The following is a 21,524-nucleotide window of genomic DNA, read 5'->3' as shown; positions in this document are numbered from 1 at the left end:
AAACAGATTTATGTCATTAGAACGTCGCTTGTTTCATCAGCCTAGTCTGCAAAAGGAATATTCGTCTCATATGCAGGAGTATATTGATTTAGGTCATATGCAATTGGTCCCTGAGGTCGAAAAGACAAAGGGAAAGTATTATATTCCACATCATTGTGTTGTTAAATCGGAAAGTGTCTCTACCAAAATTCGAGTGGTTTATAATGCGTCTCAGAAAAGTCCCAGACTTGGTAAATTGTTGAATGATTGTTTATTAGTCGGTCCTAAGCTACAACAGGACATCGTCTCGCTTTTGTTAAAGTTTAGACTTAATCGCTTTGCGTTGGGTGCAGATATTCGTCAGATGTATCGTAATATTTTCGTAGTTCCTGAGCATACGGATTATCAACGTGTGTTATGGAGATTTTCTAGCTTTGAAGAGATTCAGGAATATCGTTTGTTAACTGTCACTTTTGGAGTTGTATCCTCGCCGTGTCTCGCTCTAAGAACCATTCAACAACTAGTGTTGGACGAAGGCCCTCGTTTTCCTAAAGCCGCCTCGCTCGTTTGTAATGCTTCGTATATTGATGATTTTGTTTTCGGTGCTTCGACGCTCGAAGAAGCACAAAGTTTAGTTGAAGAATTGAATGAAGAAAACCCAAATTGTTGTCGCAATTTCCTGAATGGCATATTGATCCTCATTCTATTAATTTTGATCCAGAATCAAATGGTCCTTCTTTAAAAATCCTTGGTTTGAAGTGGATTGCACAGTCCGATGTCTTTAAATTTTAGTCAAATTGCAGGATGTCCTTTGTACCAAAAGATCGTTTTTATCCGAATTAGTTCGAATTTATGACCGGTGTGGTTATCTAACACCTATTACCTTTTTCATCAAGCATTTAATGCAACGACTTTGGCAACTGGTCTTGAATGGGATGATGGATCGTCCTCCCTCAGAAATTATTCGGGTATGGGAGCAATATAAAAGTGAATTATCTCTTATTTCACAGTTTAAAATTCCTCGTTTTTTGAATATTTCCTCTTGTCCCATCTTAGAACTGCATGGATTTGCCGATGCCAGCGAAAAGGGATACGCTTTTGTCGTTTATATTCATATTATTGATAGTCAGAACATGGTTCAACTTAATTTACTTTGTGCCAAATCGAAAGTAGCTCCTATGAAATAGATTACAATACCTCGATTAGAACTGTTAGCTGCTGTTCATTTGGTCAAACTTATGTCGTTTGTAAAAGTTTGCAAGTAAGATTCTGTTAAGAATAATCAAGTTTCGATATCCCGGATCGACCGAGGTCCCGATTAATCCGACTTATCGAGATTCCACTGTAATTGTGGTGCATATAACCATGTTATAAATCGAAGGGCCAAGTGGAAGAAGGTGTTAAGTTACAAAAACTAATTTTCAGGATAATCCACTTTTAGTGAATGATGCTGTCATTTTTTTTATTAAAAACACTGGAACTATTATATTATAGGGTTTAAGTTAGGACATAAGTAATACGTTTTTTGGTATATATTAAGTATTTTAATACTATCAGTTTCCCCTTCTTTTTTTAACGAAAATGTACATAACAGCTTCTTCTATTATTACCAAGTACCAAAAGGAATAGATTATTTACCGAAATAAAGAGTTGACTACAAAAAAAAAATCATTTATTTATTCATAAACTCAGTAACAGATTTAGATTATTGTTGAAAGTTATAAAAAATGTTTTAAATAGATATTACTACTTTCGTTGACGTTTTTGCGGTATTGGAGCATTTCTGTTTTGTTCATATACACGAATCACACGTTCGTAATATCCACGATGTTCTTCTGAAATATATGGCAACTGAGTAACAATATCAGCAACTTTTTGTCTGATATATTTCCAGTCTTCTCTAAAATTCTAGAAAAGTGAATATTTTCTGTGGCTACCTTTGGTTTATTCTTAAATATTGAAACCTTAAGAAATGGAGTATATTCATCATACGACTCTTTGTATAGATAGCTTCCAAATTCATCGATTCGAATCCACTTAATGCCATCTCTGAAGCGAACCTTTGATTAAGTAAATTTTTTTTTCTATTTATCAGGCCAAGCTCAGTACCTAATTTATCAAGGTCACGAAAATAGGTTTCCATATCATTAACCATACAATTCTTACCGATGGCAGATTTAATTATTTCCCGGTACTGTTGCGGTGTAACTATAGTTCCATGTCTTCTAAGCACTTTTTCAATTCTTCCGAAATCGCGATCAGAGTCCAAATACGTGTGGCCGACTTTAGGAAATTTATGATCTATTTTGTCAAAATAACCTCGAAATATCATTAGCTGATACAAAATAATTAAATTAAAATTTTTATTTTGACCACCGCAAGAGTCCGACCATGTTACTAGATGTTTTTTATATTTAACATCATCACATGTCTGAATAAAATTCCACAAGCAGCTTCCAAGTTCAGAACTACCTCTACCTGCTACATCCTCTGTCCATGTTTGAAAAACAGATCTTTGTCCATTTACTGTCACAACATGGATACCCAAGTTATACAACCATATTTGGCGCAAATAAAAAGCTTTTGATGTTGTTATCTTTGGTAAAGGCATAGTTTGCTGCAAATCCATTGTAATGTAACACACAGTGTTATCGTTTTTTGCTTTAGTGCGGTCATTACTCATCAAGTTGAATCCTATCTTAATATTCTCATGGTGCTCTTTGTAGAATTCTGTAGAAAAAACTTTGACATATGATGATTTTTTTATAAAATACATTTCGGGTTTTTGTTTTTCCTTGCATTTAGCAATGTACAATCGATACATGATTGACATATTAAGATTAGATGGCAGATATTTTTTGTTGGGATTACTGGTGCGTGAGTAGTGCGACTCTTCTGCAGGGAATTCTAAAATATGATTCATTATCTACTGTTTTACAAGATCATTTAATTTGTTTGGCCTATTACAGTGTCGACCACGTTTATCGAGAGATGGAGCTGATGCTCCAGTGGCTAGCTTGCCTTTAATGACATCTAACTTTTTCATCCCTATTTGATATAACGAACACAATGCTTTTTTGCACACACAAATTTCTTCGTTATTGGATACAACAGTATATCGATAAGATACAGATTTATGTTTTATTGCATTTTTTCTGATACGTGCTACTGGTTTAGGAATAATACTTTTAAATTAGAGAGCATTTTTTCCGTTAATTGCATCAAGTGCATAAAAATTGTTCAATATTGATTTTCGTTCTTCATCCTTAAATTTACTGCTGCATTTTAGTCTACACTTTTCCGTACACAGATTTTCTAAACTGGCTATTTTTGCTGGTACAATTTTACCTGTGCTGGATGTGTAGGCTTTGCCTTGTTCTCTAGCAAGTAATGCCTTTCTTCTTTTCCATGTATCGGGATTTCTTACCCTAAGCTTGCTAGTTTTTATTTTGATTGGAAAAGTTTTAATTATTTTTGTCCCTTTTGTAGTTATGCTAGCATTAAAAATGTTTATCTTTTCAGTGGTGTTTGTTGCCTCTACAGATAATGTCTGAAGATTATTCGTTGAACTGGCCTCTTCTAAGCTTACGTTTGTAATATTCTCTTCTGCTTCAAGATTTCCCACTCCCTGTTCAGTATTTTCCCGACTACTTACTCCAATACTTGCCAATTTTACACTGTCACCATCGTCACTGGATTCCTCTTCGCCTGGAACATATTCACTGCCACTTGATTCAAATAAACATGACGCAGGTGAATGTAGAACCCAATCATCATCAGACATTTGTTGAGTGTCAACTAAAAAGTACCAGTATTAGAACTTAAAGTATTTAAACTTGAACAATTCATGCTTCCACACAATTAAAAAATAATTACCTTCCATCTTATTTTCAATATTAATATTTGAAGAAATCAAATCTCTATCTTCTTCATTTATGGATTTTGGCTCCATTTCCACCCCTTTTGGCACTCCTTTACAGGAAACATATTCACTGCCACTTGATCCATACATATGTGTCATTGGTAAATCTGAAACCTGTTCTTTATCAGGTAATATGTGGCGAGTGTCAACTAAAAATTAAATTTCGTTATCTACAATAATCACTCTTATTTATTTACAATAATTTAATTTATAATAATTAAAAAAATACATACCTTCTATTTCATTGCCATTACTGGTATTTAAAGAATAATAATTTAAATCAGCATATTGTGATTGCGCCTTTTCAACCAACCTTTTTCCACGTTGAGACATATTTTTGTTCAAATGATAAATAGCTCGCCAATATGTTTGTAATATACATATTTATTTAGCAACCAAATAATTCCTTCTAAGCGAGAGAAATTATGTTAAAAATTACTCATCGACAGTCGACTGAATTCACTAGAGGAATGACGAGAATAGTTCTGTTCTGTTGTACCTATTTAACGTTTATTATGACCTCGAGACATCAGGTGACGGAAGGAGGAAACAGTGTTGCATTTGCAATGTGTAATAAACTACGTAGCTTATGAATGGAACAAGGCGTTATGTGCCCATGACTCCTTATTCCAGTATCTATTAATAATTTTACTGCACTTAACACCTTATGCGTTTGTGTACTGCTGTTACTATGCTAGATAGAGTTAAAGCAATAACGATTTATGATAAATAGGTACTTAAAACATTCTTGCATGACAAAACTAAGTTTTTTAAAAAAATGTTACATAACACCTTCTTCCACTTGGCCCTTCAATCGATAAAATCCATAAATCTTAAAATTATTTGAAACATAATATCAGACGATGTTTAGATGGGTAACTTGTTGACGCATTAGTGGAGTAGATTCCTACCGTCCCACCGTTAGTCCAGTTTACTTTTATCGTTATCGACACTCACTTTACATTTCGTTGTTAGAGGTCGTCAAAGGCATACGTTGGTATATATATATATTTCAATATAATATGACCATATTTTTTATACATACTAGTCGATGTATTTTGATTCAGTTTAGCCTCCTTATAAGCCTCTTTGATAACGCGTATACCCAGGAACACATGTCAGAGGATGGTATGAGAGCCAAACTGAATCAAAACGCAACCGTTTATGTTTAGTTTGTTAAAAGTAATTGTTAATGACTGCGTTCACCAGATGCAAACACATTCACAAATGTTTGCGCTTTGATTCTAAACTTGTTGACAGCGAACTGAACGGATGGTTGTTTAGGTTAAAATTTGACATTTTGCTTGCTTGGTTTGAACGTAACCTAAAATAAATTTTCTCAATAAATACGTTTTTGAATTTATTTTTTTTATTAAAGGAAAAAAGAAAATTTATTTAATAGATAATAACGTAGCAGAATGTCTTCAGTAGCCTTTATTTTATATATAAAACCCTTATCAATATATTTTACAATATATACAATTTAAATTCCCGCCATATTTCAACACGTTTGCAAAGTTCAACTTAAATATGTTATGTTTGCAAAAATGGCGACCGCTTTCCAAACATGTTTGACGTTAGCAAGTCGTTCAGAACCATAAAGCGCAAACTGATTGCCAACGTTTGCATCTGGTAAACGCGCCCATTGTTAATATTTTTTTTTTTTTTTTTTATTTAATGTTGTAATATTTACAATCTGTCCTCAACTGAGAACAATAGGTAAATTATTTGACAAAAATTGAAAATTTTGACCTGTAGAGGGAGATCCAGTGATCACCCTCTTTACATAAATTAAATTAAAACAAATTAAAATAAGTTTAGTTATCACAGATTATTCGAATCTTCTTGCTAGATCCACTACTTTGAATCTCTTCAGGCGTCGTACATCATTGTGGTCATCAGTAAGGTTGCTGGCTAACTCATTTGGATGAGATTCTAGTCTCTTGGAATATTTTTTGTAATATTCCGTTATTACTGTTTTTATGGATGGCACATTGAGGTCTTGCTCTATCACATAGTTTGGCACGTACCAAGGGGCATTCAGCATTGTTCTAAGGACTTTGTTCTGGAATCTCTGCAATATTTCTAGGTTAGTTTGACTGGCTGTCCCCCAAAGTTGGATACCATAGGTCCACACTGGTTTTAATATAGTTTTATATATCAGCAGTTTGTTTTCAAGTGATAGTTGAGATTTACGACCGATGATCCAGTACATTTCTCGAAATTTTATTCCTAGTTGTTTTCTTTTTGTAAAAATGTGTTTTTGCCAAGTTAATCTCCTATCAAGATGGATTCCTAGGTACTTGACAGTATCGGTTTGTGGGAGTTGAGTTTCATTTAGTGTTACAGATGGACATGTTTGTCTTCTCATGGTGAAGGTTACATGGATGGATTTACTCTCATTCGCCTTTATCTTCCATTTTTTAAGCCATATTTGTATATTATTAAGGTCTTTCTGAAGGGTTCTGGATGCTGTATTTGGATCATGGTGAGAGGCTAGTACAGCAGTGTCATCAGCAAAAGTTGCACACGTTGTTTTGTTACTTGTGGGTAGGTCAGCAGTGTAGAGCAAGTACAATATCGGTCCCAAGACACTTCCTTGTGGTACTCCGGCTTTTATTGGTCTTAGGCTTGTGTATTCATTATCCTGCTTGACTAGGAAATGTCGGTTGGAAATATAGCTTTTTAGGATTTGATAAAAAGGATGAGGAAGGTTTTTCTTTAGTTTAAAGAGCATACCAGCATGCCATACCTTGTCGAAGGCCTGACCAATGTCCAGGAATGCAGCAGAACAATACCTTTTATTTTCTAGATCACTTCTGATGTGTTTTACCAGTCTATGTACCTGTTCTATCGTTCCGTGTTGTGTTCTGAACCCAAATTGGTGTTGGGGAATTAGTTTCCTTTCTTCTATAACTGGGGATAATTGTTTAAGGAGAAGTTTTTCCAAAATTTTTGATAGAACAGGTAGCAGGCTTATTGGTCTGTATGAAGTCACCTGAGTTTTATTTTTCCCTGGCTTAGGTATGAGAATAATTTGAGCAACTTTCCATTGTTCTGGGTAGTAACCTAGCCTAAATATTGCATTAAATACTTGCGTTATCATTTTCAGACCTTTGCATGTCAATTGCTGCAGTACTTTCCCGTTGATCAGGTCATACCCTGGAGCTTTTTTTGGACTGATTTCATGCTGGATCATATTTCTAACTTCTTTAGTGGTGATTTTTTGTATAGGTAAATCCATCTGGTAGGGCGATTCCAGGAAGTCATTTATTTCTACCTCTGTGTCACCATCTTCCATGGGATGTGGCTGGAATACATTAGTGAGGTGATTTGCAAATGCTTCGGCTTTTTCCTTATTATTTCTACACCAGTTTCCCTCTTGGTTTCGTATTGGTGGTATTTGTTGTTTCGGGTGTTTGATTTTTCTCGTGGCCTTCCAAAGGGTATATTCACTATCTGCGTTTGCTGATAAACCTGTAAGATATTCTTGTATTTTGTTATTTTTGATATTATGCAATTGTAGTTTAATTTCCTTGGTGATTTTATTTAATTTCGCCTTGTTCTCATGTGTTCTTTTTCTTCGCCACTCTTCCTTTATTTTTCTCTTTCTAGCAATCATTTCCTTTATTACAGTTGGGCAATTCTCTTTCAATTCTGTTTGGTAGCAGTCAGGGGTAGCATACCAAGCAGCTTCTTGTATAGATTTCTGAAGATTTTCTACTGCTGCGTAGATGTCACTTTCTGTTTTCAATGGGATGTTTATGTCAATTAGTTCATCTAGTTTAGTCTTGAAAATGCTCCAGTCTGTTTTGTTACTGTATAGTGATGGTTGTTTAGTACTGTTTGTTATTTGTGCATACCATGTCGCGATTACGCTAGAGTGGTCAGAGGGTAGATCGTAACAAGATTCTACTTTTGCCAATTTAACATTAATTCCTTTAACAATATAAAAGTCGAGTAGATCAGGTATTTTTGCATTGTCGGTAGGCCAGTAAGTTGGTTCCCTTGTGGTGAGGTAATTTGCATTGGTCGCATTTATAGCTTTAAGAAGTTCTCTGCCTTTTGTGGTAATAATTCTGGATCCCCAGGTAGTATGCTTAGAATTAAAATCTCCTCCTGCTATAAATCTATTTCCTAATGTTTTAAAGAAATTTTCAAACTGTTCCGTTTTGTTATTGTGCTTTGGCGGACAGTATATAGCTGATACTGTTAGTGGGCCTAGTTGATCTTCCACAACAATGCTGGTGGCCTGTAGATAGTCGCATTCATGTTTTTGTATTTCGTAGTGCTTTAGTTTATTACTAACTATTATTGCAGTGCCTCCATGTGCTTTTTCGTTGGGATGTTGCGTATGATAAGTTGTAAATCGTGGAATATTGATGTGGTTTTTGGATGTAAAATGAGTTTCTGTAATCAGCATTATGTCAATTTTTTGTGTGTTAATAAATAGTTTTAATTCTTCTACATGTTGACTTAAGCCATTGGCGTTCCATAATACTAGCTTTAGTAACTGAGTCATTTCTGGTTGAGAATCATGGTCAGGAGGTTGAGCATAGTGCTCATTTGTTCCGTCAGTTTTTTTAACATGTCTTTCAGTTCTGACATGTCTGTGTGGTTATTAGTTTGATTTGGTATATGTTGTGTAGTAGTTTGGTTGGAGGCTTGCTGGTTAACTGCTTGCGTTGCTTGTGCGTATGTTATTCCAGGTTGCACATAGTTGACTGTTGTAGTTCTATCTTGGTTTGTCCTCGCGTTGTGTCGTCTCAAGTTAGGGAATTTAAGTTTTTGTAATTGTTTGTGAACTTCACACCCTCTATAATTTGCGGGGTGATTTTCACCACAGTTAGCACATTTAACATTACTGTCTCTGGTTTTCCTTGGACATTCTTTAGTGTAATGAGGTTCTGCGCATTTGACACAGCACGGTTGTTTATTGCAGAAGTTTTTTGTGTGGTTGTATTTTTGACATCTACTACATTGCGGAATTATTCTCTTGACATGCGGTGCTTCGAATTCTACTATGGAATGCATTACTTGTTTAATGTTATAGATGTCCTTGTTATTATCTTTTGTTTCTAGATCAATGTAGAACATAGGCAGCGATTTTTTAGTTTGGTTGTGTAGTATATTCCATATATTTATAACATTATGGTTTTTGGTTTTAAGATCTTCTTTTATCTCTTCTAAATTTGTCGTGGGGTGCATGCCTTTAAGAACCACTCGGTAGTGTCTTTCACTTTTAGGTTTATAAGTGTGGAAGTCCGTGTTTTTTGTTTTTAGAGCATTTATTATGGCGGTGTATGCTTTGTCTGATTTTGGTTGAATTTTTATTTGTTCGCTGTTGATAGCTTTAGTGATAAAATCATTTTCTGCTACTTGTTGCAATAGATCGATAAGAGGCTTGCAGATCTGCACGCCTGATACAAATATTGGAGGTGGTTTTGGTTTTGCATCTGTATTTTTAACTGTGTCTTCCAAATTGTCACTTTCATCTATTGAACTTAGTGCTTCAAATTGATTTTGTGTTGTTATAGGTTTACTTAACCAGTACTCACCAAGTTTTGTTTGTCTTTTGTTACTTCTAGGCATTTCTGGACTGCTTCTTAATCTTTTTCCGGTAACCTCATTCCATTGCTGTTCTTCAATACTGGCTGTTTGTTCATTTATTTGGTTTATTTGTAGTGAATCATTAGGTTGTTGGGAACAAGTGGGAATTTGTATAGGATTTTGGATCATTGGAGCCATGGTTTTTACATTTTGTTCATAATTTGGTTGGGAATAAAAGCCTGTTGAAAAGTTGTTCATGTTACCTGCTCGGTTGATACGCCACTGGAATCATTGCTGACGATAACTCGCTGCTAACAGCTTTCAATGAGCCAATGTTCTTTTACTTATTAACGTTAAAAATTAAAATGTTATTAATAAAATATAAACACTCGTAAAATCCGCAATAACTAATTGCTTTGTTTAAAAACTAATTGTTAATATAAAAATAATATTTTTATATCGTTAATTTGTATTATGATAAGATTGCAATAGTTGCAGTTAAATAAAATTTACGCATGTTTATTTGAAAAAGTGCTTTTAAGTTATCTATTGCAGCCATTTCTTGTTTTGTAAAACACCCTTTTTTAAATAATATTGTGGAGTGGGGTAAGTTCGGAGCGGTTTTCGAAAAGTTTGACGTTATAATTTTTTTTTGTAAATTATAGTTCAAATATTTAACTTTTTCTTGGTATCAACGTGAAGTAACATTAGCACGCTATAATTCGCATTGCCAAAAACACCAATTTACATTGGAAATTAGAACTTTTTAAAAAATTAGAAAAAACAGTAATTATTCCGAAATTGCCCCATACATGGAGCAAGTTCGTAAACAGCTCAATGAAATTTATCTTCATATGCTATGGGACAAAATCGGAATTACTAATCCGTCATTTACGAAATGCTTTTTGCCAGATGAAAATAAGTTGCTTAGTTTAAAATTTATACATTTAAATATAAAGAATGTTTTTTGCATGGCATCTATGGCCTGCCCAATTTTCTATCATTGCTCCTTTAATTGTTTCTGCTGATTACGCTCTTCGGTTCGTTTTTCTAACATATGGATCCATTTTGGATCTAAAAAAGGTTATAAATAAATAATTTGAGCAAGAAACCATAAAAAGTACAAAAAAACCTTTAAAATTCACTGGAAAAAGCACAAGTCAGGTCTTACTCCGCTACATGCTCCGAACTTGCCCCGTGCACTAATATTTGCGTAGCAAGACCAGAGTAGTGCTTTTTCCAGTAAATTTCAAATGATCGAAAGAAATTATTTCTTTAACGTAAACTTTAAGCAATGTTTTTAATACTTATCAAAAATAAATGCACAAGACACCAAATTTGCTGTAAAATACCGGCACTTTCTTCAACAGCTCTAGGTTAGATAGTTACTACTCATGTAGTCACATTTTATAAGTGGCAAAATAGTGGTAGCATTACTTCTGAGTGAAAGACGTCTATGTCAATCAGTTAATACTAATCTAGTAGAGATTTCTACTTCTTAACTTGTACAATTAAATGTATCTTATGATTTAGAGCTAATACGAACTTGCCTCGTTTACAATCTTACCCCACTCCACCTTATTGGTAGAGAATCCCAGGTAGGATCTTTGCAGTTACTCGAGGGCGTCAGATTATCTCATGGGGAGAAACCTTGTACCCTGTAAATGTATCTCTACCTTATAGTGGCTCTTAATACAAGGGAGTTCGCTAAGGGGGTACCGAAAATAAAAAAATCTATCCTTAGAAAAACTCGAAATCGTCAGATTAAGATACTTGCAGAAGAGTGTATATTTCAAAAATCCGACGATTTAAGCGGGGCGTAAGCAAATGGGTGAGTCCCAGAGTTTCACAAAAAAAGCGAATATTTCGCGAAGTGAACGTCAAATGGAAAAAGAAAAAAAAGTGTTCAATATTTTTCAAAATCTATCGAATGATACCAAACACGACCACTCACGGAGAGAGGTGGGGGTAAATTTAAAATTTTAAATACCAACCCCGCGATATTTCGCGAAATGAACATCAGGTCTAAAAACTGCAAAATCCACGCATTCAATATTTTTGAAAAATCTATCGAATGGCACCAAACACGAACCCCTATGGAGGTAAGTGGGGGTTACTTTAAAATCTTAAATAAGAGCGCACACATTTTATTGCAGATTTGGATTCTTTACTTAAAAATAAGCAACTTTTATTTGGGACATTTTTTCGAATTATGGATAGATGGCGCTATAAACGGGAAAAACGATTGTTGGAAATGGAAAACTAAATTGAAAAACCGAAAGTCCCCATTTTATGGAAAATTGAACTTAACTTTTTTTTTTAGTTTTAGGACCTACTCTTTACAACCCAATAAGTTCCCATAACGCTCGAGTAATTGCGAATTTAGCATACTTTCCGCCCTTACTATAAGACATCCCGTTAAATATATCGCAGCTAGACATATCTATTTCAATTTTTTTTTATTTGAGAATTGTTTCCGTGAATTAGATTAGATTAACAATTAGCGGTGAAAATCAGTTAGAAAGGAAAACAATCAAGACTCTCGGGTAATTGAAATGCCGTTTATGTAACTGAGATAGTATCACAGTGTATCGTGTATCCTGACTTTGGTATTACGAAACAATAAAACGCTGAGGGCAGTATCAGTCAAGTTGTTGTATTCTGTTAAAAAAATGTATTTATGTTTCATAGTTATCTCTTAAGAGGGCAAATAAGAAATGAAAATATATAGTTTAACAATCTATACCAAGTGTTCTTCCGCTGATCCCTTAATACTTGTATGGTATGTTTAGTTTGCCTATATCAAAAAATGTAAAATGTAATAATTATTAGAATCTGTATTTATAAATGTATTATCTACTTATATAAGGTGTCCCCCTAAGCAACGTCTTTAAACCTTAGAACATGGACCAAAACGACGAAGATAATAATGAAATCTTAAATTTTCTTGATTTACCTTTTTAAGTGGATCTCCCAATCAAAAATTTAAACCTAAAGAAATCCGAATGTTAATCATGGATGTATTGGAATATACTGTATTATCATCAGTCTGTATTGGAATCAAAAGGCCAATATAAAGATAGAAGAACAGGAGTCCGAGAATATTGATATAAAGAGAGGAGTAAGACAGGGTTGTGTTCTGTCGCCGCTACTGTTTAACCTGTACAGTGAAGCCATATTTCAGGAAGCGATAGCGGAGCTAAGTGATGGAATCTCTATAAACGGAAGAATAGTAAATAACATAAGATTCGCTGATGACACCGTTATAATGGCAGACACCCTGGAATCACTACAAGAATTTCTAAATAGAATTAACGATTATTGCATTCGATACGGACTAAAAATAAACAAGAAAAAAACTAAATTTATGATTGTCTCAAAAACAGAACATGGAAATGGAAGGTTAATAATAGAGCAAACCCAAATAGAAAAAGTTAAGACATACAAATATCTGGGAACCTGGGTTGATGACAAAAATGACCAAAGCAAAGAAATTAAAGTCCGAATTGAAACTGCAAAGCAAGCATTTATAAAAATGAAGATACTGCTTACAAACAAAGACCTTCAGTTGCCTCTCAGATTGAGGGCTCTAAGATGCTACATATTTTCTATACTGCTATACGAAATGGAAGATTGGACATTGAAGAGACAACATATAAGAAGAATAGAAGCGTTCGAAATGTGGTGTTACAGAAGAATATTGAAAATGCAGTGGGTTCAAAGGATTACCAATGTTGAAGTGCTACGACGTTTAAATAAGGAGTTAGAAATTTTGAAAAGTATAAAAACTAGAAAACTGGAATATTTGGGTCACATTACCAGAGGAGAAAAATATGAGCTGCTGAGAATTATTATGCAAGGAAGGATACAAGGAAGAAGAGGCATAGGAAGAAGACGCATCTCCTGGCTGAGGAACCTTAGAGAATGGTTTAACTGTAGTTCATTACAACTATTCAGAGCAGCAGCTAACAAAGTGACCATAGCCATTATGATATCCAACCTCCGATAGGAGAGGGAACTTTAAGAAGAAGAATCATGGATGAAATCAATCCAAAAAAGGCTCCTGGATATGATCTCGTCACTGGAAAAATCCTGCAAAACGTAACTAAGAAAACAATCATGGCAATAACACATATATATTTAATGCAATACTTACGTATGCACATTTTCCCAATCAGTGAAAAGTAGCAGAGATCATACTGTTACAAAAACCAGGAAAAGACCCCAAAGAACTGACTCATATAGACCGATTAGTCTCTTACCTTTATTATCTAAGCTATTTGAAAAAATGTTTCTACGTCAATTAGAACCAATAATAGAAGAAACAAAATTAATTCCAAAACACCAATTTGGTTTTCGTAGCAAACATGGAACAATAGAGCAAACACATCGTATAGTCAAACAAATCAGCAATGCTCTAGAAAACAAGAGGTACTGTAGTGCAGCTTTTCTAGATATCAGCCAAGCATTCGACAAAGTATGGCATACAGGACTCCTCCATAAGCTGAAGAAAAATCTTCCGTGTCAATATTATTTAATTATAAAATCGTATCGGCCAGATCGCTTTTCATTAGTAAAACAACAAGATGCTCGCTAAGAACTATTTAAAATAAAATCCGGTGTCCCACAAGGTAGTGCACTTGGTCCCTTACTATACCTGTTATTTACTGCTGACCTACCTACAACTAGATTGACAACAGTCGCAACATTCGCAGATGACACAGGTATTATCGCATCTCACACAGACCCCCAAAGATCTTCGCATAACTTACAAGCCCACTAAAATAAAATAGAAAAATGGTTAAAAAAATGGAAACTAAAAGCTAATGAATAAAATCGACCCACATGACATTTACCATGCGAAGAGAGAGCTGTCCACCAGTATACGTAAACAACAAACAATTATTACAAGTAGATACAAACAAATACCTAGGCATAGATGTAGATAAAAGGCTAACATGGAGAAAGCACATCTTCACCAAAAGAAAGCAACTTGGACTCAAACTTCAACAAATGTACTGGATTCTGGGTAGACATGCAAGACTGTAAATTGAAAATAAATTAGTGGTATACAAAGCCATACTTAAACCCATATGGACCTATGGCATACAGCTACGGGGCTCAGCCAGCAACTCTAACTGGGAAATCATACAACGTTTTCAAAATAAGGCATTAAGAACCATAGTAAACGCTCCATGGTACGTCCCCAATGCAATAAAAGAGAGAGACCTGAAAATTCCCAGAATCAAAGAAAAAATCAGCAAATACAGTGAAAAGTATGAAGAAAGACTTAGTGCGCATCCAAATGATTTCGCGAGTGACTTATTAAACACGGAGGGTGAAGTTCGCAGACTTAAGCGTTATTAACCAACTGACTTACCAAATAGATTTTAGATAAATTAGAACTATTTTAAGTTTTACTTTATTTTACTAGTAGTACTATCTATACATTTGTTGATAATTTAGAAAGGAAAGTTTTCATTGGAATCCTTACCTACATGTCATATCCTAAATAAGTCATAACTTTAACTGATTGTTCCTAACGGAACAGATTGTTAAATAAATTGGAGTAATAAAAAATATAAGGTGTCCCAAAACTAGCGAAGCGGTCGAATATTTCGCGAAATGAACATCGGATCGAAAAACTGAAAAAACACATAGTGTAGGAAACAGAGGTTGAACCTCGAAAAATGGACACAAGTCCGGTTTTATTTTTTTTTTCTAGTATATCAAGGGATGCTTATTATAAGACTAACTTTTTCTTAAAAAAATTCTCCCCGGAACCCCCTTTTCATCCCTTTAAAGGGGGTAATTTGTAATTTTTGCGAAACGTAGCCGTTCCTGTACGTTTTGCAAAAAATTTACTTAATAGTAAAATGAAAAGGACTATATTTCATACTATTTATTTCCTGACAGCATATGTCATATCACCAACCGTTTCGTTTAGCGGCGTTCCCCAAACTTGACGTTTTTAAAAAAGATGTTTAAAAAAATATTTTTTCTTAACCGTAATGGAAATCAAGAGAAAACCCTGCGGCAATTAATCACAAATAAGTTGCTGATTTTTTGGTATAGGTTTCATTTAAGGGCAATTGCCTATTTTTTAATTACATTTTAAAAAACCCTCAGAGTAAAAAAACTTTCAGCGATTACTCATGTACAAGTATTATTTACAAATTTGTATAATGAACCCCCATATTTTCCCCGGAACCACCCCAAAAAAAAGGAGAATTAATAAAGAAAATAATCAAAAACTTATTTTGGGCCACCACTGTGGCTTTAGGGTGCAAAGAAAGTAAAATATGCATAGGTCATAATGTGTAGCAGACTTTTCTTTTATTTTCCATAAGTACGTTATCAATAAAATAAATAGGTGACGAAAAAAAAAACAAAAATTTGGAGCCCGCCAAAGCATTTCTGAGGTTTACGACTCCACTGTGCCGCAATGGTTGCTTATACGAAAAAAATGCGTAGAATCTTATTTGTAGAGAAAATAGTGGTCTTCAATTCTGTATAAGCTTTGTTTCAAAAAAATGCGTAGGTAATGAGAAAATCGCAAAAAGATGCTCGCCAAGGGATAGGGGTAGTTTCTACAGGGATGTTGAAATAACCATATATATTTATTAAAAACCCGTGGAGCATATGCCCATATGGAACAAAAATAAAAAAAATATCTTTTTTTCAACCTCCCATTTTATTTATTCTTTGGGCTACAGGGTTTGCATTAAGAAATCGCTTTTGGTGTCCTTGCATTTGTAATAAGAACGTGAAAAAAATAATATAATTTAATAAAGTGCACGGTGTGTGAAAGACTCCAAGAAAATCATTTTCTTTATTAATTCTCCTTTTTTGGGTTCCGGGAAAAAATGGGGGTGCATTATACAAATTTGTAAATAACACCAGTGGATTATCGCTGAAAATTTTTTTACTCTACCATAAGCGGTTCAGATGGTATAAAAAGGGGTTTTTTTAAAATGAAACACCCTGTAATTAAAAAATGGGCAATTGTAATTTAAACGAAACCTATACCGAAAAATCAGCCACTTATTTGTGATTAATTGCCGCAGGGTTTGTTCTTGATTTCTGTTACAGTTAGGGAAAAATATTTTTTTAAACATCTTTTTTTAAAACTTGTCAACTTTGGGGCGCCACCCCCGCTAAACGGTGGGTGACAGACATATGCTCTCGGGAAATAAATAGTAGAAAATATAGTCCTCTTCATTTTCCTATTAAGTAAATTTTTTGCAAAACGTTCAGGAAGGGCTACGTTTCCCAAAAACAAAAATTACCCCCTTTAAAGGGATAGAAAGGGGGGTTTCGGGGCGAAATATTTTAACAAAAAGTTAGTCTCATAATAAGTACCCCTTGATACACCAGAAAAAAAATAAAACGGGACTTGTGGCCATTTTGCGAGGTTCAATTTTTTTTTCCTACACTAACAATAATTTTTAAAAATCTAAACGTGACACTAAATACGGCCCCACTCCATCCCCTGGGGATGAGGTAGGGTATAACTTTAAAATCTTAAATAAAAATCCCAGTTTGTATTGTAGATTTGGATTCCTTACGTAATAGTAAGCAACTTTTATTCGAGATATTTTTTATAATTGTAGGTTGATGGCGCTAGGGGGTAGAGTGGTATGTTGGGTTTTAGTCAATAGGTTTTTGAAAAATATTAAATACGTATTTTTTGGATTTTCACTTGGAAGTGTATTCTTCGAGATACTAGACCGTTTTTATAATTTACCTATGTGGTATCACGATTAATCGTTTTTTCCGATTATAGCGCTATCTATACATAAATCGAAAAAATCTCTCGAATAAAAGTTACTTACTTTTACGTAAGAAACCAAAATCTGCAATAAAAACTGGTATTTCCATTTAAAATTTTAAAGTTACCCCACCCCACTTCCAGGGAGTGGAGTGGGGGTCGTGTTTGGAGTTATTCGATAGATTTTTGAAAATTATTGGACAAGTATTTTTCAGTTTTTCGATCCCATGTTTATTTCGCAAAATATTCGAACGTTTCGCTACTTTTCGGACACACTGTATCTATGTTGTTACATAAACATGAAAAAATAAGAGGAATAAGAGTTACAGATGCACTTGAAAAAATAGCCATGGCTGGACCAAAAATATTATGGAATGGATATCAAGACAAGAGGCATATCGAAGTAGAAGACGACCACCGACTAGATAAAAGGATGATATAAAGCGCATACCACAAACTGGATACAAGAAGCTCAATATAGAGATATCTATAAGGAAAATTTTACGGGAGGTCTATGTTCTGCAGTGGACAAATATAGGGTAATTGATATCATTTGGAATATCGTTAATGGTTTCTAGATTACAGCACAATTTGTATTTGTCTGATTATGCAGTATTCTTGCTATAAAACAACTCAATTTAGATGGCAAAAGATGAACACCTGTTAAAAATCAGGGAAACATAATTGCTTTTTTATAAGGTAGATTAATCTATTTAGCGTGCTTTTATATTTTCACTCACTCTGTTTATTATTTTTGTTTATTGTTCCTAAATCCTAAGAAAACCTAAGTAGGTAATAGGTAGAGGTGCTTGCTGCACTCTCTGATTGGACTGGAATAATGATGAAAATGGTTATTTATTTTTGATTTACATGTTTACTTTGATAGGAGTACGAAAGGAACCATTCCCGTTGGAACTTTACCGTGCTGAGCAGATGGGACGTGAATTATAAATTGTAAAATTCCCTCATCTTCCTTAGTCTCAGCATCCGTTATGTCTTGCAAATTGTAGAAGCCTCGGAGGTGTTACAAGAGAAGGTTCCCATTGTTTTAAATCTGGTAGAATGTAGAGTAAAATCTTTAAATGTTGTTTTATGTGCTATTAGATTGAAAATGTAGTTTTTGCTTGCAGTTGCCCCTACGGCATCCCTGCCATTTCGTTTGTTGCAATCCGTGACTGCACGCCGGGGTTTGTCTTAGTTGGGCCAGAGAGAGCAGCATATGTGCCTCCCGATGAGAGGCAAATAAGTTTCGAAACCGGTAGAGGTGCTTGCTGCACACTCTGACTGAACTGGAATGATGATGCGGCTGTAGTTTCGTGTTGCAACGAAATTGAAAATGGTTATTCATTTTTGAGAAATCAAATTATTTAGTAAATTTTTTAATAAATAATTTTAAAAAAAATTGAAATATCGTTTATTAGGCGAGTCAATAAAGCACTGAACCTCCGAAAAAAAAAAACGACAAGACGGATCTTAATAATTCTTGTTGCATTCGATTTGTGAATGCGCCAGTAAACTTGACGTGAACCCCAGCCATGAGATAATATTGTAAAATTGCCTACAAATAATGCATTCTTAAAGTGCATCTCAAACAGACAATAAAAAAAATTCAAAACTCGTCAATTATCGGTGGAAATGAGTTCAATTTTGTTACTAGGAGGTTTTTGGGGTCGCTTAAAACGAATATGACGTCGTAAGTGATATCTGGAGTACCTGGCGCCCAGGCTACCTACTGTTTACCTCGTTTTCTGGAGTTTTCGGCAAATTCAATAAAAAATTAGTCAAAAATCATTCCTGGGGGGTTTTTGGGGTCGCTAACGACGAATATGACGTCGGAAGTGATTCCCGGCGTACCTGGAGCCCAGGGTACCTACTTTTACCTGATCTTGTGGAGTTTTCGGCAAAATAATTATTAAAACAATAGTCAAAAATTATTACTCGGGGGTTTTTGTGTCGTTGACGACGAATATGACATCGGAAGTGATCTACAGAGTACCTGGTACCCAGGACACCTACTGTTTACCTCGTTTTTAGGAGTTTTTGGCAAATTCATTAAAGAATTGGTCAAAATTCATTACTAGGTGGGGTTTTGGGGTCGCTTAAAACGAATATGACGTCGTAAGTGACCTCCGGAGTACCTGGTACCCAGGTTACCTACTGTTTAACTTGTCTTCTGGAGTTTTCGGCAAATTTATTAAAAATTAATTAAAAATTGTTTCTTGGAGCTTTTGGGGTCGCTGAAGACGAATATGACATCGGAAGTGATTCTGGAGTACCTGGTGCCCAGGGTATTTACTGTTTACCTCGTCTCCTGAAGTTTTCGAAAATTTTGAAAAATAATCAGTCAAAACTTGATACTTGATAGTTTTTGTGCTCGATGAGAACGTATTTAATATCGCAGACGATCTTCTGAGCAACCTCTATGTGATAGAGTTTTGTTTTATATCTTTAAAAAATATCACATTTTTTTTTAAATTTGGCGCTTTAAATTCTGTGGGTAGCATTGGTGAATCTTTATGAAAGCGATGGTATCACTGCGTGTGAAAAGAAGGAGAGAATAGAGAAAGTAAAAAATACGATCTCCTGCTTAAAATATATCCGTAGCTTAGTGCTAAAAGGGCCAATGTCAATATTTTACTGTTTTGTACAGTTTAATTTAAAATTTAATATTGACAAAACAAAACTCAACAAATTTACATTGGCCATTTAACACCAAGTGACCAAGGCACAGTATGTGGCTAATACAGTATACTGTCTATTAATACTGACGCTGAGGCTTTTACAAAACATGTCCATTTTTTATGGACCCGTAGGTCGAGTGTACATAACCTCAACTTTTTTAAAACTTATAACTCTTTTTTTTGAGATGGCTGCAGGTCCAATTTTTTGCATTTTGTGTATTTTATCAAAAACTATCTCTCTAATTTTTTTCAGATTTTTCCGTCAGCTGCGTCATCTTGAAAAATCCGGAAATCTGTTTTTTATGGGGTCTTTGAGGATTTTCTCCATTTTATAGACTTCAAAATATATCAACTCAAGGATTTGATAGTAGATTATGTGTAATTTGAAATAACTAAGTATTTTGGAATATTCAAAAATTGGCCCAAACACCTTTTTCAAGCTATGTAAGGGTTTTTGCGGGTTTAATGATATTTTTTGAGATCGATACAGCCTTAACATATCTTTTTTAATTTTTTTACGTTATATCTGATTAAAAAATAAGACTCATCGCATATTTAGCCGACCACCCCTTCCCCTGTCCCCACAAAAACGTCTATATTTCTCTTTTTTGGTATGTCGCTATTCACCTACTACCATCACGTTAGTTGTAATGCGGGGACTAGCTGGCTGAAAATTTTCACTTGGGGAAAAGATTAGCAAACCTATGCCTCTCTGATGATGCCTCTAATAGGAGGCGAAATCGTCGATTAGAGTGCAGGTTTGCGTTAAAGTGAAAATTAAGAAAATTAAGTGAAAATTAAGTTTCGCATTGCAACTGAATAAAAATGGTATAAGTACATTTTTATTTTAAAACGTTATAAGTTTTATAATGTTATAAAAAAATTTAAAGTTATGTATACTCGACCTACGGGTCCATAAAAAATGGACATATTTTGTAAAAGCCTCAGCGTCACGTGTAAATTTTTGAAATTTTTCAATCCAATATTGCAACCCAACCAAAAAAAACATAAATATAAAAATCTACGTTTATGGTTGTGGGGGGGAGGGATAAGGAGGATGGCGAGCTAAAAATCAGCGTAATATCATTTTTTTAATTGCATAGAACGTAAAAAAATTTAAAAAAAAGGGAATTCTGGGAGTGAGCTCATTTTGCCTATCTTAACCCTATCGTACCCTTTCAGGTCGCCGGTGACCACACCTTGTGAAAATCGTCCACTAATTTCAGCATTAAAAACTTGGGACATAAGTACATGGAATCACGATTTTTGCTCCAGATGTTAAAGAACCGCTTGGATTGACATGAAATTTAGCATAGGTACACATAGCTAACGTGTCAATGAAGAAAAGTACTATCGTGCCGATGTGTGCTTTTTTCCTAGGGGTGAGTTTCACCCCTTCTCGGGGGTGAAAAAATGTACGTTTAACATAAGTCCGGAAGTGGACAAACTGGCTAATTCTAAGTAACGTTTGTTCTAAAGCATTTTTTCGCTAAGTTTTCATTTTTCGAGTTACTTGCGAGTAAATAAAAAAAGTTAATTTTTAAACAAAAAATAAAACACGTTTTTAGGCGGTTTTTTGCAAATAACTGAAAAAGTAAGTAGTTTATCGAAAAACATTCGT

General features: G+C 34.5%; 1 protein-coding gene across 2 annotated transcripts; it reads right to left on the bottom strand.

The window, feature by feature from the left end:
• Positions 1–1,701: 1,701 nt before the first annotated feature.
• On the bottom strand, positions 1,702–4,044 carry LOC126885115 (uncharacterized). Of its 2 annotated transcripts, none has more exons than XM_050651544.1 (2): positions 3,856–4,044; positions 1,702–3,777 (listed from the first exon to the last, which is right to left on the bottom strand). In XM_050651544.1, exon 2 carries the CDS (start codon positions 2,900–2,902, stop codon positions 1,913–1,915), a length of 990 nt encoding a protein of 329 aa, XP_050507501.1. In that variant the 5' UTR covers positions 2,903–3,777; positions 3,856–4,044; the 3' UTR covers positions 1,702–1,912. Both variants share the same exon structure in this region, with proteins under 2 accessions (XP_050507501.1, XP_050507502.1).
• Positions 4,045–21,524: the final 17,480 nt, after the last annotated feature.

This window comes from Diabrotica virgifera, chromosome 5, assembly GCF_917563875.1.
Source record: "Diabrotica virgifera virgifera chromosome 5, PGI_DIABVI_V3a".
NCBI classification, from domain to species: Eukaryota; Metazoa; Arthropoda; class Insecta; order Coleoptera; family Chrysomelidae; genus Diabrotica; species Diabrotica virgifera.
Note: the sequence above shows the minus strand (reverse complement) of the source record. Positions and strands in the feature narration are given on the sequence as shown.